Raw genomic sequence first — 18,225 nt, 5'->3', positions numbered from 1 at the left:
GAAACAGAAACAGATTGAGATTGAGACGGGTTAAAACTGTGTTGATTGAATCGAGTGCATTCCGCTCTCGGTATCAATCAGTCTAAGCTTACAGCACGGAATTTTACAGAAATAAATTGTTTTCAGTAGAATATTTCGTGAGACTAAATGAATCTATTTTGAATGACATGCAATATTTCGTGAGTGATATTTCGTTATTCTATTGATTGTATGTTAGGGTCTGGATCGGGTCTGATAAATCCATGCACTGCGTGCACGCTACTGTTCTTTATGTTCGTAATAAAGCAGCTTCAGCTTCTTAATATCGACCACACCTTCATGAAGGGAGGGGGAGGGGGAGGAGGGGGTTATCACTGCCCAAACTGTTTTAGGGTGGAGACTACCAGTTGTGTGGAGAAAACTCAAAAGTTGAATCACAATTCTTAGAAACATATAAATTGATTTTGAATATTTTATCCTTTCAAACATTATGTGACATTTAAACCCCCTGTTTTTCCGACCTTCGCCTTGCAACTACGTTCTACGTGAAGGTGAGAAGTTGACATTTTGAGCTTCAGGATCGAGATTGTCTTCAGACAATAAAGAGAAGGAGGGAGGGAGCTGGGAGGAGGGAGGGAGGGAGCTGGGAGGAGGGAGGGAGGGAGGAGGGAGGGGGAGCTGGGAGGAGGGAGGGAGGTAGCTGGGAGGAGGGAGGGAGGGGGGAGCTGGGAGGAGGGAGTGTAAACAGATGTGTTTCAATGAAAAGTCGACATCATTTAAACGGTTTTAATTCAGTTAAAGTTTGAAAATCGACATTTAAAACAATTAGAAGAATAGATACACAGTAGTTATAGCAAATAAAATCATATCTATGTCGACAATATAAGAATCTAGAATATAGTCACGTTTTAACTACCGGTAGTTAAGTTGAATATATTGGTGCACTGACACAAACAACCCACTATTCAGAGATTGAATCAAAAATACGTAAGGATTCGAACTCTGCCCAGAGACAGAAACTTAGTGTCATGAATTGTTGATTTTATGAAACCACTATTCCTTATCTATTGACTGTGCTATTCCTAAACTACCCCCACTCTGTGCTATTCCTAAACTACCCGCGCTCTGTGCTATTCCTAAACTACCCCCACTCTGTGCTATTCCTAAACTACCCCCGCTCTGTGCTATTCCTAAACTACCCCCGCTCTGTGTTATTCCTAAACTACCCCCGCTCTGTGCTATTCCTAAACTACCCTCGCTCTGTGCTATTCCTAAACTACCCCCGCTCTGTGTTATTCCTAAACTACCCCCACTCTGTGCTATTCCTAAACTACCCCCGCTCTGTGCTATTCCTAAACTACCCCCGCTCTGTGTTATTCCTAAACTACCCCCACTCTGTGTTATTCCTAAACTACCCCCACTCTGTGCTATTCCTAAACTACCCCCGCTCTGTGCTATTCCTAAACTACCCTCGCTCTGTGCTATTCCTAAACTACCCGCGCTCTGTGCTATTCCTAAACTACCCTCTCTGTGCTATTCCTAAACTACCCCCGCTCTGTGCTATTCCTAAACTACCCTCGCTCTGTGCTACTCCTAAACTACCCGCGCTCTGTGCTATTCCTAAACTACCCCCGCTCTGTGCTATTCCTAAACTACCCCCGCTCTGTGCTATTCCTAAACTACCCTCGCTCTGTGCTACTCCTAAACTACCCGCGCTCTGTGCTATTCCTAAACTACCCTCTCTGTGCTATTCCTAAACTACCCCCACTCTGTGCTATTCCTAAACTACCCTCGCTCTGTGCTACCCCTAAACTACCCTCTCTGTGCTATTCCTAAACTACCCTCACTCTGTTCTACTCCTAAACTACCCGCGCTCTGTGCTATTCCTAAACTACCCTCGCTCTGTGCTACTCCTAAACTACCCCCACTCTGTGCTATTCCTAAACGACCCTCGCTCTGCGCTATTCCTAAACTACCCTCGCTCTGTGCTACTCCTAAACTACCCGCGCTCTGTGCTATTCCTAAACGACCCTCGCTCTGCGCTATTCCTAAACTACCCTCGCTCTGTGCTACTCCTAAACTACCCGCGCTCTGTGCTATTCCTAAACGACCCTCGCTCTGCGCTATTCCTAAACTACCCGCGCTCTGTGCTATTCCTAAACTACCCTCGCTCTGTGCTACTCCTAAACTACCCCCACTCTGTGCTATTCCTAAACGACCCTCGCTCTGCGCTATTCTTAAACTACCCGCGCTCTGTGCTATTCCTAAACTACCCTCGCTCTGTGCTACCCCTAAACTACCCTCTCTGTGCTATTCCTAAACTACCCGCGTTCTGTGCTATTCCTAAACTACCCGCGTTCTGTGCTATTCCTAAACTACCCGCGTTCTGTGCTACTCCTAAACTACCCCCGCTCTGCGCTATTCCTAAACTACTCGCGCTCTGTGCTATTCCTAAACTACCCTCTCTGTGCTATTCCTAAACTACCCCCGCTCTGTGCTATTCCTAAAGTACCCGCGCTCTGTGCTATTCCTAAACTACCCGCGCTCTGTGCTATTCCTAAAGTACCCGAGCTCTGTGCTATTCCTAAACTACCCGTGCTCTGTGCTATTCCTAAACTACCCTCGCTCTGTGCTACCCCTAAACTACCCTCTCTGTGCTATTCCTAAACTACCCGCGCTCTGTGCTATTCCTAAACTACCCGCGCTCTGTGCTACTCCTAAACTACCCTCGCTCTGTGCTACCCCTAAACTACCCTCTCTGTGCTATTCCTAAACTACCCGCGCTCTGTGCTATTCCTAAACTACCCGCGCTCTGTGCTACTCCTAAACTACCCGCGCTCTGTGCTATTCCTAAACTACCCCCACTCTGTGCTATTCCTAAACTACCCGCGCTCTGCTGTGCTATTGTCAAAAAAACGACCAGTGTTGGATATTTAGCGGATGGCGGTAATCTGGTCAGGTTGATTGGTCAGATCAGGTTAGATATGTTAGTCAGGTACGATTCCTAATGCTCTGATAAACTGACAAGAAAATTGATCAACTTAACGTGTGCTGTAGAATACAATATGAGCACAATTAAATGTCAAGTTGACGCTGGTAATCTTACAGTAAGCACCAGCAGCAGCCGCCGCACCAGCAGCAGCGGTACATTAGAAAGCAGGTGCGCATCTTGTGTGTGTGATCTATCGGTCATACTAATTACCAGCAATCAACCAGTTTAAAAATCTACCCGAACAACTGCATGTGATGAATACATGTTTATAAAACAGTGACAATCAGAGGAACACAGAACACTGACAATCAGAGGAACATAGAACAGTGACAATCAGAGGAACGTAGAACAGTGACAATCAGAGGAACATAGAACAGTGACAATCAGAGGAACATAGAACACTGACAATCAGAGGAACATAGAACACTGACAATCAGAGGAACATAGAACACTGACAATCAGAGGAACGTAGAACACTGACAATCAGGGGAACGTAGAACACTGACAATCAGAGGATCATAGAACAGTGACAATCAGAGGAACATAGCACAGTGACAATCAGAGGAACATTGAACACTGACAATCAGAGGAACATAGAGCAGTGACAATCAGAGGAACATAGAACAGTGACAATCAGAGGAACATAGAACACTGACAATCAGAGGAACATAGAACAGTGACAATCAGAGGAACATAGAACACTGACAATCAGAGGAACATAGAACAGTGACAATCAGAGGAACATAGAACACTGACAATCAGAGGAACGTAGAACACTGACAATCAGAGGAACGTAGATCACTGACAATCAGAGTAACGTAGAACACTGACAATCATAGGAATGACACATTGACAAGTTTTTAAATGTTTAATTCATAACACCTGGTATTTTACAAACTGAAGAGACTGAATGAACTGTTTTATCCGTGTTTAAAAAGTTTTTGTGCGAAGTGTGAAACTTGCTGTAGATGGCAGTGAGTAGAACAGACTGATTGTAAATGTAGATCACATGGATAGAGAATGTTGGTGGTTTGTTTGTAGTAATGTCAGGTAGTAAGGATGGAGAACAGCCTTCTTCCAAATTGAGCATAAAATACAAGGTGCAGTGAGCCTGCAATTCAATTACCAGTGTTCCTGGTAAGCATAATAACAAGACACTGACACCTAAAATCTCACTCTCTCTCTTTTTAACGACTTCAACAACTTTCATTTGTTGTTTTCTCATTAAAATGATTACTTCACTGATAATAGTATTTTACTGATGGAGAAAGCCAGGGCCCGGTTTTATAGACTGGTATTAACTTTAACTCAGGGGCTAACTCAATTCATTTTCAGTCAAGTTAACCCCCGGGTTAAAGCTAATACCAGTCTATAAAACCGGGCCCAGGATTATTTTAAACCATCTATTCCGTATATGTGACTCCTAGATCTCTAACTAGGTCTAAACCTAGATCTATGAGGACAAGGTCTAAGTTGTGTCAGTTTATTATTATTCTTGTATGAGAGTCTCGGCTGTCACCGCAAACATCAAGGAAATTGTACAAATCACATCTGGTTTACACGGAGACACTCAACACTGATTAATCATTTACACCAAAAGCTGAACAGAATCAAAATCAACGGGTGAAGTCAATGTCAATTAGAGATGACACTGAAAGCACTGAATCAATGCTGCTTTACATGTGATCATCAGTTGATCTTGTGAATGTCTTATCAGCTGTTTATCATTACTTATCAGTCACATTTAACGAGGCACACAGGTCTCGGCGTGACTGTGACCTCATTAACCTCTCCCACCTCTCGCTTGACCTACCTCACAAAAATATTCGATGGACCTCTGTAAACAAGAGGAATGAAAACCTCTTTATAAGAGTTTACAAATAGATCAAGAATATAAACTGGGAACTTGTGACAGTGAATATCAGTTTTATTCGCTTCATCACAGACACAACTAATTATTAATTCATGGGTAGAATGATAACACATGGTACACTGGGAGACCTCTCAAACAGGGGACCTCTCAAACAGGGGACCTCTCAAACAGGAAACCTCTCAAACAGGGGACCTCTCAAACAGGAAACCTCTCAAACAGGAGACCTCTCAAGCAGGAGACCTCTCAAACAGGAGACCTCTCAAACAGTAGACCTGCAATACTTTCTAGTTAAATTATCACTGAATCTGAGAAGGTTTGCGACAGAATGTGAAATGAATTCCATTATCAACTGGTCCTTTTCAGTTATAGAATCGAGTGCTAAATGTATATCAGATATAATAATGTGATGATATTCTACTAGTGAAGATTAGACTGTTGTGATGTTATTGTTAAGGGAGAGAGAAGGGGAAGAGAGAGAGAGAGAGAGAGAGAGAGAGAGAGAGAGAGAGAGAGAGAGAGAGAGAGAGAGAGAGAGAGAGAGAGAGAGAGAGAGAGAGAGAGAGAGGGAAAGAGAGAGAGAGAGAAAGAGGGTGTATTCTGATCAGGTATTGTTCTATATTTAATACTCTAGTCACATTCTCTATTAAGGAGTATTGTACACATTAACGCGAGTCGCATCAATTCAATGCTTTTTATGAATCGTACCTGACTAGAATTCTTACCGATCACGCGTTTAAAGGTAATGACTAACTCACTTTCCCGATTGAGTTACGAATAAAATTTGTTTTAATTGAATGTTTTGCACTTTGTTTTTCCCCGAGGAACAACTATTTCCGTACATGTTCGGGATCGGAAAAAAAGATGTTTAAAATCGATGATGAAATTAATGATTTATTTAAATGCACTTCTCTCTCTTTAGACAAGGCACAGAACTACGATTAAACTCAATCCTCCTGTCATCCCTCATCTCGACTGACGGGTTAGAATGGGCACGAGTGACATTCCTCAGCGTGTTACGGAGGAAACCTCGAATTTGCTAATAATGATAATTGCAGATTTGAGGTTTCTTTTCCCCGATTAAGAGAAGAGAGGCCTGGAGACTGACCAACTGACTGACCAACTGACTGACCAACTGACTGACCAACTGACCGACCAACTGACCGACCAACTGACCGACCGACTGACTGACCAACTGACTGACCGACCAACCGACTGCTACCGGCAGGATTCAAAACACATGAACCATGGATTGATGAAAGAGCATTTTGATTCCTTGTTGATATCTTTACCATTGATGTGTGAATATAAACCGTTTGAATTCAGTTCAGATTTCTGAGTTTATTTGAAGGTGTAACTGAATTAGAGAGATGAGATGAGACTCTTCTGATACACAACTCATAAATAGACATCTTCTAAATGTCAAGTTAATTTTCTAGGGATTGATATTTCTAGGAATAAGAATAAAAGCAGACTGTGTTTTTATATGTTATCAGGTCCAGATCAAGTCCTACAGTAACAGACGGCAGAGAACAACTGATTCCAGATGTAGAAATTAAAAAACAACAAACAGCACACAATCAGCCTAGTCATGTATTAATACAGGTAATTATACAAGTCCTTGTGTATTAATACAGGTAATACAAGTCATTGTGTATTAATACAGGTAATACAAGTACTTGTGTATTAATACAGGTAATACAAGTCATTGTGTATTAATACAGGTAATTCAAGTCATTGTGTATTAATACAGGTAATTATACATGTCATTGTGTATTAATACAGGTAATACAAGTATTACAGTATGAGTAATGAGGGTGTATGTAATACAGGTAATACAAGTATTACAGTATGAGTAATGAAGGTGTATGTAATAATATCGCTTGCGTTGTTCAGTATTTCAACTATGTGTTTATTTAAAATCTTTATGAGTTTGAATAATTCTATTCATCAAACAATGTTTTCAATTTGTCAGATGAAATATTTCTGTATCCACGGATATTTTACCTCATTACGGAACTCGGCTGCAAATATTCTCGTAATAATTCTCATTTATAAGTCGTCTGCTGTCGTCCGCCTGTCGTCACCGGTTTCTAAGGTGTTGATTATTGCGTTTCCCCGGTTACAATTAGAACTGATTATCACGCGTTATTTTCCGTGCTATGGTTGTTAAAATACGGCGGTACGATTTTAGTTAAATGATTGTTGCCAGGTTATTGCTAATGATTGTTGCTGGGTTATCGCTAATGATTGTGTCAGATTGATAAATAGTTGAATCAAGGAGGAAGAACTGGTGTCTTCTGATATCATTGTTTTATTTGGGGGTGTTCAGAGGGAACCCATAGTCCCCTGTGAACCACACACCAACCCACAGTCCCCTAGCCTCACAAGACCCCCTGCCCAAACTCATAACTCAGGGACTCCAAACCTGTTAATCCCTAGCCAAACTCCCTGCCCAAACTCATAACTCAGGGACTCCAAACGTGTTAATCCCTAGCCAAACTCCCTGCCCAAACTCATAACTCAGGGACTCCCAACTGTTAATCCCTAGCCAAACTCCCTGCCCAAACTCATAACTCAGGGACTCCCAACTGTTAATCCCTAGCCAAACTCCCTGCCCAAACTCATAACTCAGGGACTCCAAACGTGTTAATCCCTAGCCAAACTCCCTGCCCAAACTCATAACTCAGGGACTCCAAACGTGTTAATCCCTAGCCAAACTCCCTGCCCAAACTCATAACTCAGGGACTCCAAACGTGTTAATCCCTAGCCAAACTCCCTGCCCAAACTCATAACTCAGGGACTCCAAACGTGTAATCCCTAGCCAAACTCCCTGCCCAAACTCATAACTCAGGGACTCCCAACTGTTAATCCCTAGCCAAACTCCCTGCCCAAACTCATAACTCAGGGACTCCAAACGTGTTAATCCCTAGCCAAACTCCCTGCCCAAACTCATAACTCAGGGACTCCCAACTGTTAATCCCTAGCCAAACTCCCTGCCCAAACTCATAACTCAGGGACTCCCAACTGTTAATCCCTAGCCAAACTCCCTGCCCAAACTCATAACTCAGGGACTCCAAACGTGTTAATCCCTAGCCAAACTCTACCTTCTCCACTCTCACTTTAAACTCACACTCAAACTAACCACTGCTCGTATATATATATATATATATATATATATATATATATATATATATATATATATATATATATATATATATATATATATATATATATATATATATATATATATATATATATATATATATATATATATATATATATATATATATATATATATATATATATATATATATATATATATATATATATATATATATATATATATATATATATGTATATACAGTATTCATGCAGTAATTTCAATCAGTGACTGTAAACAATACAAGAAACATTGACGTCTTTCTTTTTTCCATCAGGACCCGATTTGACGGTTTGATATCAAATAAACATTCTAGCGGTGTCTCTGTAAGACCCATGACGTCCATTTTTTACCACTTTGGCTTAGTTGATATTCCGTGTGGCTGTTCAGAAAGCTACTTTGGCTAGACTAATAGTATAGCAACAGTGACAGTAATGTACAACTTATATTGATAAGCCCAGAACCTGGTCATTTGCTTGATGTTGATAAACTCTTTATTCATGCATAGAAACTGAATGAGACCTAATCACCAGAAACAACCTGACACTCACAAACCTGACTAAATCTAACCCTACTTACCTCAACCCCCCACCCCCCAAATGATATCTCCTAAATAATGGTATCTCCTAAAAACTAGAAATAAACGAACGAATGTAAAATTCGTTAAGTTTTAACACAATTTATTTTTCTATTTCTAGGAATCGAAATCTGCTCCACTTTTGTTGCAAGTAAGTAATAATAATAAATCTAAATGATTCTCTATTTTTTGTTGTGAAATTGTTTTTATAGTAATGAGATGTTTATTTGATAGACACCAGTTCAAGGAGGTGGGTTTAATAAACCACTTAAAGATGGACCAGCTCCTATTGATGAATACATGGTTAGTAGAATCATTCCTCCATACGACCTCCAGTTCCACACTGTTCCACTTAGTTTTCCACTTACTCCACGGTTTTTAAGAGCTTTACTGCTCCCAAAAATATATTCAAACTGGGCTTAACTCGTCATTTGGATAAGTCATCACTTTACTGAAGTCATTACTATTTTGAGTCCCAATTTAGGTTTTTGTAATTCAATTTACTAATTGTAAGTCGCTATTTGGATAAGTCATCAACAAAATGATCTTCATTACAACTATGAAGACTTCAGCTTCAGTTTGATTGTACTCTTGAAATCTGAATAATTTCTTGTTCGTTTTCAATAAAACGACTATTTTTGATGTCAAATTACTCTTATTTTTGGTGAAAACTACTTTAGAAATCATAGACTGTCCAGTTTGGTCTGCCGGTAGAATCAAATTCTAGCTCATAAAATGTGGAACTGGATCCTGAATTCATCTAAAACCGTGTATTAATGATATTGCAGAAGAAACCAGTAACAGTTCCTACGAGTCCATACCCAACACTGACTGATATAACAACAAAAACACTACACAATAAACAACTCTCAACAGTAGAGGAAGGAGAGAATATCCTGAATCGAATTCAATCACATCGAGCAATTTTAGAATCGAATTTACAATCGATAGTTCGAGCTCAACAGAATTCAGATGTTTATTCATTAGTCGATGATCTTACGAGAGACAGGTAATTATTACTATTATTATTGATATAAAAATCCCTATAAGTCAAGAATACTAATGTGTTGACAAAATTATGAGATATATCTACAATCCCAGAACAATTTTGTTATAAAGTTAGTGTTTCTGAAGATAGATGACTATTAGGATAAAGTTGATATGTCAAGTAAACTATTGGCTCAATGAAACATTTCAGACTTAATCTTTAATCGTGAAGAGATTTGACTCAGTTATCTGTGAAGAGAATCTTTTTCTACAGGACTCACTTTCACAAAAAAGTTTAACTCAAATTTTGTGTGTAATTGCTATTGGATACTTCATTTCTTCAATGAAGACAACAATTCAAACTTAACCGTTTTAGGCTTAAACTTTTTCGTGAAACTGGACCCAGTAACCTCCCACATTCTATTTTATCATTGATTATAAAGCTTCATTGTCAAGTGTCCAGAGATTCTACCTAGATAAACACCCCTTAATACTGTTGTATTTTCCAAACACACCTCCTCAGTATGAATAACTTTTAACTTACCAATTTTATTTATTAGTTCAACTTTAGAGAAGGTTCGAATTAGAAAAATAGTTGATGACACAATTCAGTGTTTACAGGGAGAAATAAAGGTAATTTTTAATTCACGTGGTATTTATTTGAGAAAAATCAACTCGATGGTAAACTGCTTCATTCTGTGAATTTTTTCTAAGATTTATTTGAAAAAAACCTCCTGATTCTCAACTCGGTGAAATATTTACAGCAGTCCCAACCCTACAGAGTTCCTTGATTCTCGACTATATCAATAATTGAATTGTGCTGATGGTTCTTTTTTTTAGACTGAGGTTGAAAAAGATTTGGAGAAATTAGAAAACATCCGTAAATTGACTGAAACAATAAAATCCGATTCAGACAAACAGAAAGTTCAACAGAAACCGCGCTGGGTGTCGGGGAAAGGTCGAGTTAGAGCTCAATCTAAAATAGACACTGGGTTAAAGAAGAAAATAGAAATACCGGAAGAGGCAAAATCTACAACTAGATCTTACGGCGTTACCAGCACCAGTGCCGGCAAAGAAAATATTCCGAAAAAATCTGAAAAGGTAAAAACTTTTCCTCAGTTCTAGGGTCAGTTTTAAGTTAACCAATGGATGAATAAAATAGTCACAACACAGTTTGAATTGTCGCTATCTCAACGTTATCCATAGGTTCAGTTAAAACTAACTTTCGAGCAACTGCAGCCCGTTTCAGGATCCAGTTTCACTGTTGTGATCACAGTTAACAAAATGAACTGATATCAATTCACAACTGTGGAACTGAATCCTGAAATTCGGACAGTTAGAACATTAATTTGATGAGATTTTTAATTTCGTTGTTTTTAGACTAAAAAGCCAGCTGTTTATAAGGATGCCGAATATTTAGATCGAGTTTACGGGAAAGCTATTTATCAAAATAAACGCTCGACTCAGAAACAACCGTATTTACATTATACAAATACAGCTCAACAGAAATCAGTTGTGTCCACAATGAGACCAGCTGAAACTATCAATGTTAAAGGTAAATATATCTTTATTTCCAGTTCGTATTATATAAAATAATCCCACAAATGAATCGAAAATGTCTCGGTGAGCTGATGTTTATTCCATGTTTCAACTCTGTCTCTCCTCCCTCAAAATGTCATGTTTATTCATTGTTTATTCAGTGTTTACTGTCTACACCTTCAGGAATACTGAACATAATATTCCTGAATAAAACTATTACTAGCTCAAGGAAACATTTCAGACTCTTTTTATTCTTAGTGCGCAGGGCCCGGGTTTACAGACTGGTATAACCTTTAACCCGAGGGCTTACTCAATTGAAAATGAATTGAATTAGCCCCAGGGTTAAAGGTAATACCGGTATATAAAACCGGGCCCAGGGTTTTATCTTTTTGTGATACGGAGTCAGTGTTTCATCGATGGTTAGTTTGTATAAATCTCAACAGATGGCGACATCTCTCAGTATTGTGTTAAATCTTATTTTAGCGATCGCTCAGAAAACTGCAAAAACACAAACGAGTAAAACACAGTTACCACAGTTACCAGTCAGTGCAGGTTAACAATCGGTTCAGTTACAGTCATTAAACAAGTCAATTTTTAAATAAACCAATCAAATGATTTTAGACACAGTAAAAACTGACTGATAAAACATTGATTTGAAAATGAATGAATGAATTTGTAGGTTACATTATCGGACCTAAGGAAGGACAGTTGATACCGATGGCTATTCCACTGGGACCTCCGAGACAGGGAGGGGACGCAGCTCCGCTATCTGTTGTCTCTATGACGGAGAACCTGACTACGGCTAAAAATGTGGCAGTAGTGAATATAGAAACTACATCAGAAACATCACCAGCAGCAGCAGCAGCAGCAGAACAGGATAGGAAAATTAATAAACTTGATATACAGGTAAACATTCCAGCAGCTCATCCTCCCTTAGTAGGGATTTAAACCTGATTGCATCGAGAGACTCTACTACAGTAGACACCCGTACCAGAATAGACCCAGTGCAATATCAGCGTGATACAATCGGGTTCAAACCCCAAGTAACAACTCCCGTGATGAGGACTTCTCGGTGCTCTATATAAGTTAAGTAAATGATGATAAATATTTTGAAGGTTTTACCGACTGTTACTATTGAAAGTTACCCGCCATCAATAGAAGAAGAACAGAAACAACCAAGAGAATTGAATAGAGTTGAAACTGTACAAACTGAACAGGTAAAATATCTTCATTTCCACAGATAAATGACAGTATGTGATTGGAGTGAAGAAAAAACTCACATTTATGAAGAAATACTAAGTAACTAGTGATGTTTTAGACTCAATTCTATGAGTAAATTGTCAAAACAGAAACTGTTTTGAAAATGGCTTATGATTAACTCCAAACATCGCTACTATCTTAATTTTTCTTCATATTTGTGGATTTTTTTTCAAGGTAGATTTCTCCTCTCAGTCAGATCAGGACCTGCTTGCTTTGCTTAGATTTGGCCCTAGATTTAGAACTCAGGACTCGGTTGAACTGGGTCCGGAATTTCATCAGTCCTGATTCACACTATGTACTGTATACTGATGATGTGTGTTATTGTATATTTATACAGGATGATAGTTTAACAGATGACTGGGTCGGTGAAGGGGTCACATTACCCGGCTACGCGGCATCTAAACCTCCTGTTTATCACGGACCTGTATTCCCACCACAAGCACCACCCCCTCTACCAGCTCCGACATCAAATCAGTTAGCTGAACACATCCGTACTGTAGACTCAGCCGAGAATAAAGCTGTAGAATGGTAGGACAGATCTCAGTTACACAATTAAAGCATGTCTTAAAACTGGACTTAAGTTGTTAGATGGGTTATAGAACCAAAATGAGCTTAGACTGGTCTTAAGTTGTCAGATTGGTTATAGAACTAACATGAGCTTAGACTGGTCTTAAGTTGTTAGATTGGTTATAGAACCAAAATGAGCTTAGACTGGACTTAAGTTGTTAGATTGGTTATAGAACCAAAATGAGCTTAGACTGGTCTTAAGTTGTCAGATTGGTTATAGAACTAACATGAGCTTAGACTGGTCTTAAGTTGTTAGATTGGTTATAGAACCAAAATGAGCTTAGACTGGTCTTAAGTTGTTAGATTGGTTATAGAACCAAAATGAGCTTAGACTGGTCTTAAGTTGTCAGATTGGTTATAGAACTAACATGAGCTTGGACTGGTCTCAAGTTGTTAGATTGGTTATAGAACTAACATGAGCTTGGACTGGTCTCAAGTTGTTAGATTGGTTATAGAACTAACATGAGCTTAGACTGGTCTTAAGCTATTAGATCGTTTATAGAACCAAAACGAACCAAAACGGGCTTAGACTGGTAAAATGGTGCAGTAAAAAGACACAAAAGTGTGAAAAGGTTTAAACGTGTCACACAGACACAGTGGTTCATCAACATTACACTAGTCTTTAACTGTACAACTGAATTCTGTGTTTTGTTTTCCTCTTTTAATTTGTGGTTGATTTATTTATCAGGGTTGAACAGGAAATAATGGCTCGTATACTGACGGAACTTTATCAGAGACAACCATCGCCCCCTATTGATCAAACCTGTGACGGTGGTCCGTACGAAAGTGATAAATCAGCCAGTTTTCCTCTATCAGAAACAAGCAGTCAAACTCATTCTCCTATTGGTAAATATACTTTATGTAGGACCCAGTTCCACAGCTTAACTACTGTGGATCTGCAGGACCCAGTTCCACCTGTCGCAGTGGAACTGCAGGACCCAGTTCCACAGTTAAACTACTGTGGATCTGCAGGACCCAGTTCCACCTGTCGCAGTGGAACTGCAGGACCCAGTTCCACAGTTTAACTACTGTGGAACTGCAGGACCCAGTTCCTCAAGTGTCGCAGTGGAACTACAGGACCCAGTTCCACAGTTTAACTACTGTGGAACTGCGGGACCCGGTTCCACACTTTAACTACTGTTGAACTGTAGATCAAAGTTGTAATGTATATCATTGATTGATGTATTGTATGAATTAATTTAGCCGGAGCTATGGGACAGGCTGGACTGCAACTATTCATAGATTGCGGAGATTCCGTTGATGAAGATTTAATTCGAGATCTCGTGAAAGAAGTTTTAATGGAGAAGATCTCTACAGCGTTAGGAGATCGTACGGCTGTGTCTGAGGATTTATTAGTAACTCCAGTTCCAGCTCCTAAACGTAGAAATAAACGACCTGATAAAAAGGTATATTTCAGTAAACTGTTCATTTCATCAGAATATGTCAGGAAGGTTCCAATTAATCTATAGAATCATTGGATATGAACTCATTTTGACTCAGAATTAACCTATACAACTGTGGAACTGGACACAATGTTTATTTCAACAAGAAGTATATTTCAACATAATGTATTTTCATCAGAAGTTTATTTCATGGGAGAGTATATTTCACTATAATGTTTATTTCACCGGAATATTTATTTCACTAGTATGTTTATTTCACCGGTATGTTTATTTCACCGGTATGTTTATTTCACTAGTATGTTTATTTCACCGCTATGTTTATTTCACCGGTATGTTTATTTCACTAGCATGTTTATTTCACTAGCATGTTTATTTCACTAGAATATTTATTTCAAGATATTATATTTTCATGAGAATGTTTATTTCATTAGAATGTTTATTTTCCTAATTGATTATGTTTATATTGAACAGGATGAGAAAACTCCAGAACCGTCTCCGATTCATCCATCACCTCCGAAAATCTTCTCTCCTAAGAAATCACCGATTGTGACTCCTTCACCTTCCCTGACTGAGTCCGATACTGAGAGTACTAGAGAATTAGTGTCGATTTGGGGCAAAAATCCAGGTAACATTACCTGTAAACATTGATTCATTCATGAAAAGGTCGAAGGAAAGTTCAATTTTCCATTGATAAATACAACATTTTGACTCTTCTCGTTTTAACCTTTGTTCGTTTATTGACGAAACGCTTTCAAATTCCTGGAAGAAATATTTAGATAAGTCGTTCATTTGAGAGATGTATTAAGTTGTAGCGTACTAAGTTATCACTAGGGGTAAATCATTAACCTACATGATAAGCTACTCCCGGTAGCATGAAATGAGAATTCTTGTGAATTGAAATCTAACTTGTTGTCGATGAAATTGAACTTTCAAATTGCTGTTATTTTATCTTGTAATAACAGGTAAGGTTTGAATTGACGTTTTGATTGATTTGTTTGTTCGATTGTTTTGAACTGTTTTATAAGGTCAAGTGGTTTTCATTATCACTATTAAACACTTTGAACATTGAACCGTTTAAAACAACCAAGTTCATTATAGTTTATGAATTACGCTGATTTATTCAGTTGATATCGGTGTAATTAGTGAAACGGTTATCACTCGGTTCAAGTGGGAAAAAAGTGTCTCTGAAATACAGACTGATAAATGGGGGAATTTCACCCTAGACAACGGCGAAATTACAACGTGAGGTCGTTATTTGGACTTGTTTATTCTACGCAATAAGTGCAGAAAAAAGAGTAAGAATTTGAACTACCAAACTCAATTTGATTTCATAGAAACATTGAAAATAGACTTCTGTTGTAAGATTGGCTATAGAACTAAAATGATCTTAGACCGGTCTTACTGTGCAACTGACCCCCTGCAATTGTTTAAAAGTTTGAAAAGTTAACACGGGAATGAATCAGACATACTGACAATTTAAATGGTACACTTGAACCAACTTGGTCTAGAATAATGCTATAGTAACATGTTAACAGTTTGAATTGTTACAACTGGAATATCTGTGATGTGATGGAAACAACTGAACCCCCCCTCCTCCCCCCCCCCCCCGAGCAGTGAGAATATTCGATAATATTTGTTTGTGTTGTTTTAGTTTTAGGAATAGATGAAGATGAAAATGCTACTCATAATTATGTACATGATACACCATTACTGACACCGAACAGTCACGTGACCACTCCTGATAGATTACAGTTTCATCCATCGGCTGATAAACAACCTACTCCGCCTAGTCCAGCTCGCGATAAACAACAACCCGCTTCACCTAGAGATAGACCGACCCAACCCGGAGAGAAACAACCTTCTCAACCTCGCGATAGACCGACCCAGCCCAGAAAGGAACAACGCAGAGAAGAATCTCCAAAACGACCAACACCGATATCGAGGTAAATTAGAGCTGCTATCTGATTTATTCTCGTGTAAGTTATCTATATAAAGATGTGTGTAAAAATCAGTTTGTGTTTTATCTTTATTTAGATCGGCGCAAACCTCTCCAACTGAGGAACCACCAGCACCAGTTCCAGAACGGTCACCATCTCCTGTGGAACCAGTTCCAGTACGGTCGCCATCCCCTGTGGAACCAGTTCCAGTTCGGTCACCATCCCCTGAGAGATGTGAAATAGCAACATCACCTATTGATTTAGGACATGATAAACATGATAAATCAGTATCAGTGAATATACTACCCTCTTCATCTCCTCCAGCAGCAGCTCCTCCAGCAGCAGCTCCTCCAGCTCCTGCAGTAGAACCGGTAGTGAGACATGATATAGAGAGATCTCCATCCCCTCTCTCAGAATCATCATCGACCGCTCCTCTTTCAGATACTATCTGTGATAGTATCAGTGAGGGTGAATGGTTAATGAGTAAAAGTGAAGGACAAGCTCCGCCTTTTACTTTTGATCAAGGTCAGTATTTCTCTCGTCGTCCGATCTATAGTTTAATGTTAGAGGTTGTATAAAAACAATGTTTTACATGTATTTTATATGTGAATTGTAGGTAAACAGTTTGCATTAGCTCATTTATTGAAATCAGAGGATGATAGCATTGCTGCTCAAAGTGATTTCGATTCTGAGGTAAAAACTCTCCCCCCCCATTCTCTCCCTCGCTACCTCTCACCTTCTCTCCCTCTCTCCTCCCTCTCCTCACTACATCTCTCCCTCGCTTCCTCTTACCTTCTCTCCTCTTAGTCTCATTTCCTCTCTCACCCTTTGCCTCTGTCCCTCACTCCATCTCTCCCTCTCTCTCCCTCTCCCTCACTCACTCTCCCACTCCCTCACTCTCTCTTCCTCTCCCTCACTCTCTCTCCCTCTCCCTCACTCTCTCTTCCTCTCCCTCACTCTCTCCCTCACTCTCTCTCCAGTCTCTCTCTCACTCTCTCTCCATCTCTTGAGATTCAAATGAAACAAGTGATAATAAGATATATGATTGTTTATCAATGTTTGTTGTTTATTGATATTTCAGGCTGAAACTCCGAGTGTGAATAAAAGTGTTGGTGAATTCCTGCATCCACGCGGAGTACCGCAGCCTCTTAAAGATCCTGTCCTACACGTCATAGCTGGTTTACATCACGCTCCTTCAGGTGGCGCCGCTAGTAGTAGTAGTATCTGGAGACAGATACCGGTTGATCGTAGTATGGGTGAAATCCCGCAGCAGCAGCAGCAGCAGCCGTCACTCAGTGGAGGTGATGTAAGTGTTCCATTCGCACACTCATACGGAGGTGACACGGTCAGACGCAGATTAGACATTCCTCCTCAATCTTATACAACAGGTTCAGTTCATTCATTATTCCTCAAAATCAACTCTTATTTTTGAAACTTTTTTAACGATGAATCGATTAAAACCCACTGTTTACAGATTGAAAAATTCAAGGCGGTTCTTGTATCGATAATCATTTATTTGTTGATTTATTTTAAAGGATTGAAGGAACATAAAACTATGAGTGATGAACCTTTGAGATTAGATGAATTACGTGAATCAGTGGGTGAAATATCACCAGGAATTCTTCACTTGCCTCCCAGTGCCTGCTCTACACCAGGTAAATATACACCCTCACCTCCCAGTGCCTGCTCTACGCCAGGTAAATATACACCCTCACCTCCCAGTGCCTGCTCTACTCCAGGTAAATATACACCCTCACCTCCCAGTGCCTGCTCTACGCCAGGTAAATATACACCCTCACCTCCCAGTGCCTGCTCTACACCAGGTAAATATACACCCTCACCTCCCAGTGCCTGCTCTACGCCCGGTAAATATACACCCTCACCTCCCAGTGCCTGCTCTACACCAGGTAAATACACACCCTCACCTCCCAGTGCCTGCTCTATGCCAGGT

The 18,225-nt window shown here is 39.6% G+C and overlaps 1 protein-coding gene across 1 annotated transcript in view; it reads left to right on the top strand.

Annotated features, from left to right (window-relative positions):
• The window catches only part of LOC141915258 (uncharacterized), a 46,540-nt gene that overhangs the window by 25,151 nt on the left and 3,164 nt on the right, over positions 1 to 18,225 (top strand). The window contains exons 8-26 of the mRNA XM_074806727.1: positions 6,338 to 6,446; positions 8,703 to 8,732; positions 8,816 to 8,884; positions 9,370 to 9,590; positions 10,129 to 10,201; positions 10,409 to 10,669; positions 10,949 to 11,123; positions 11,591 to 11,659; positions 11,787 to 12,013; positions 12,223 to 12,324; positions 12,705 to 12,895; positions 13,623 to 13,780; positions 14,138 to 14,340; positions 14,809 to 14,962; positions 15,989 to 16,280; positions 16,372 to 16,799; positions 16,891 to 16,967; positions 17,356 to 17,662; positions 17,810 to 17,929. Coding sequence (XP_074662828.1) covers positions 6,338 to 6,446; positions 8,703 to 8,732; positions 8,816 to 8,884; positions 9,370 to 9,590; positions 10,129 to 10,201; positions 10,409 to 10,669; positions 10,949 to 11,123; positions 11,591 to 11,659; positions 11,787 to 12,013; positions 12,223 to 12,324; positions 12,705 to 12,895; positions 13,623 to 13,780; positions 14,138 to 14,340; positions 14,809 to 14,962; positions 15,989 to 16,280; positions 16,372 to 16,799; positions 16,891 to 16,967; positions 17,356 to 17,662; positions 17,810 to 17,929 — 3,266 coding nt within the window. The remainder of the gene's footprint in view (positions 1 to 6,337; positions 6,447 to 8,702; positions 8,733 to 8,815; positions 8,885 to 9,369; positions 9,591 to 10,128; positions 10,202 to 10,408; positions 10,670 to 10,948; positions 11,124 to 11,590; positions 11,660 to 11,786; positions 12,014 to 12,222; positions 12,325 to 12,704; positions 12,896 to 13,622; positions 13,781 to 14,137; positions 14,341 to 14,808; positions 14,963 to 15,988; positions 16,281 to 16,371; positions 16,800 to 16,890; positions 16,968 to 17,355; positions 17,663 to 17,809; positions 17,930 to 18,225) is intronic.

Source organism: Tubulanus polymorphus, chromosome 1 (assembly GCF_964204645.1).
Source record: "Tubulanus polymorphus chromosome 1, tnTubPoly1.2, whole genome shotgun sequence".
NCBI lineage: Eukaryota > Metazoa > Nemertea > Palaeonemertea > Tubulaniformes > Tubulanidae > Tubulanus > Tubulanus polymorphus.
Note: the sequence above shows the minus strand (reverse complement) of the source record. Positions and strands in the feature narration are given on the sequence as shown.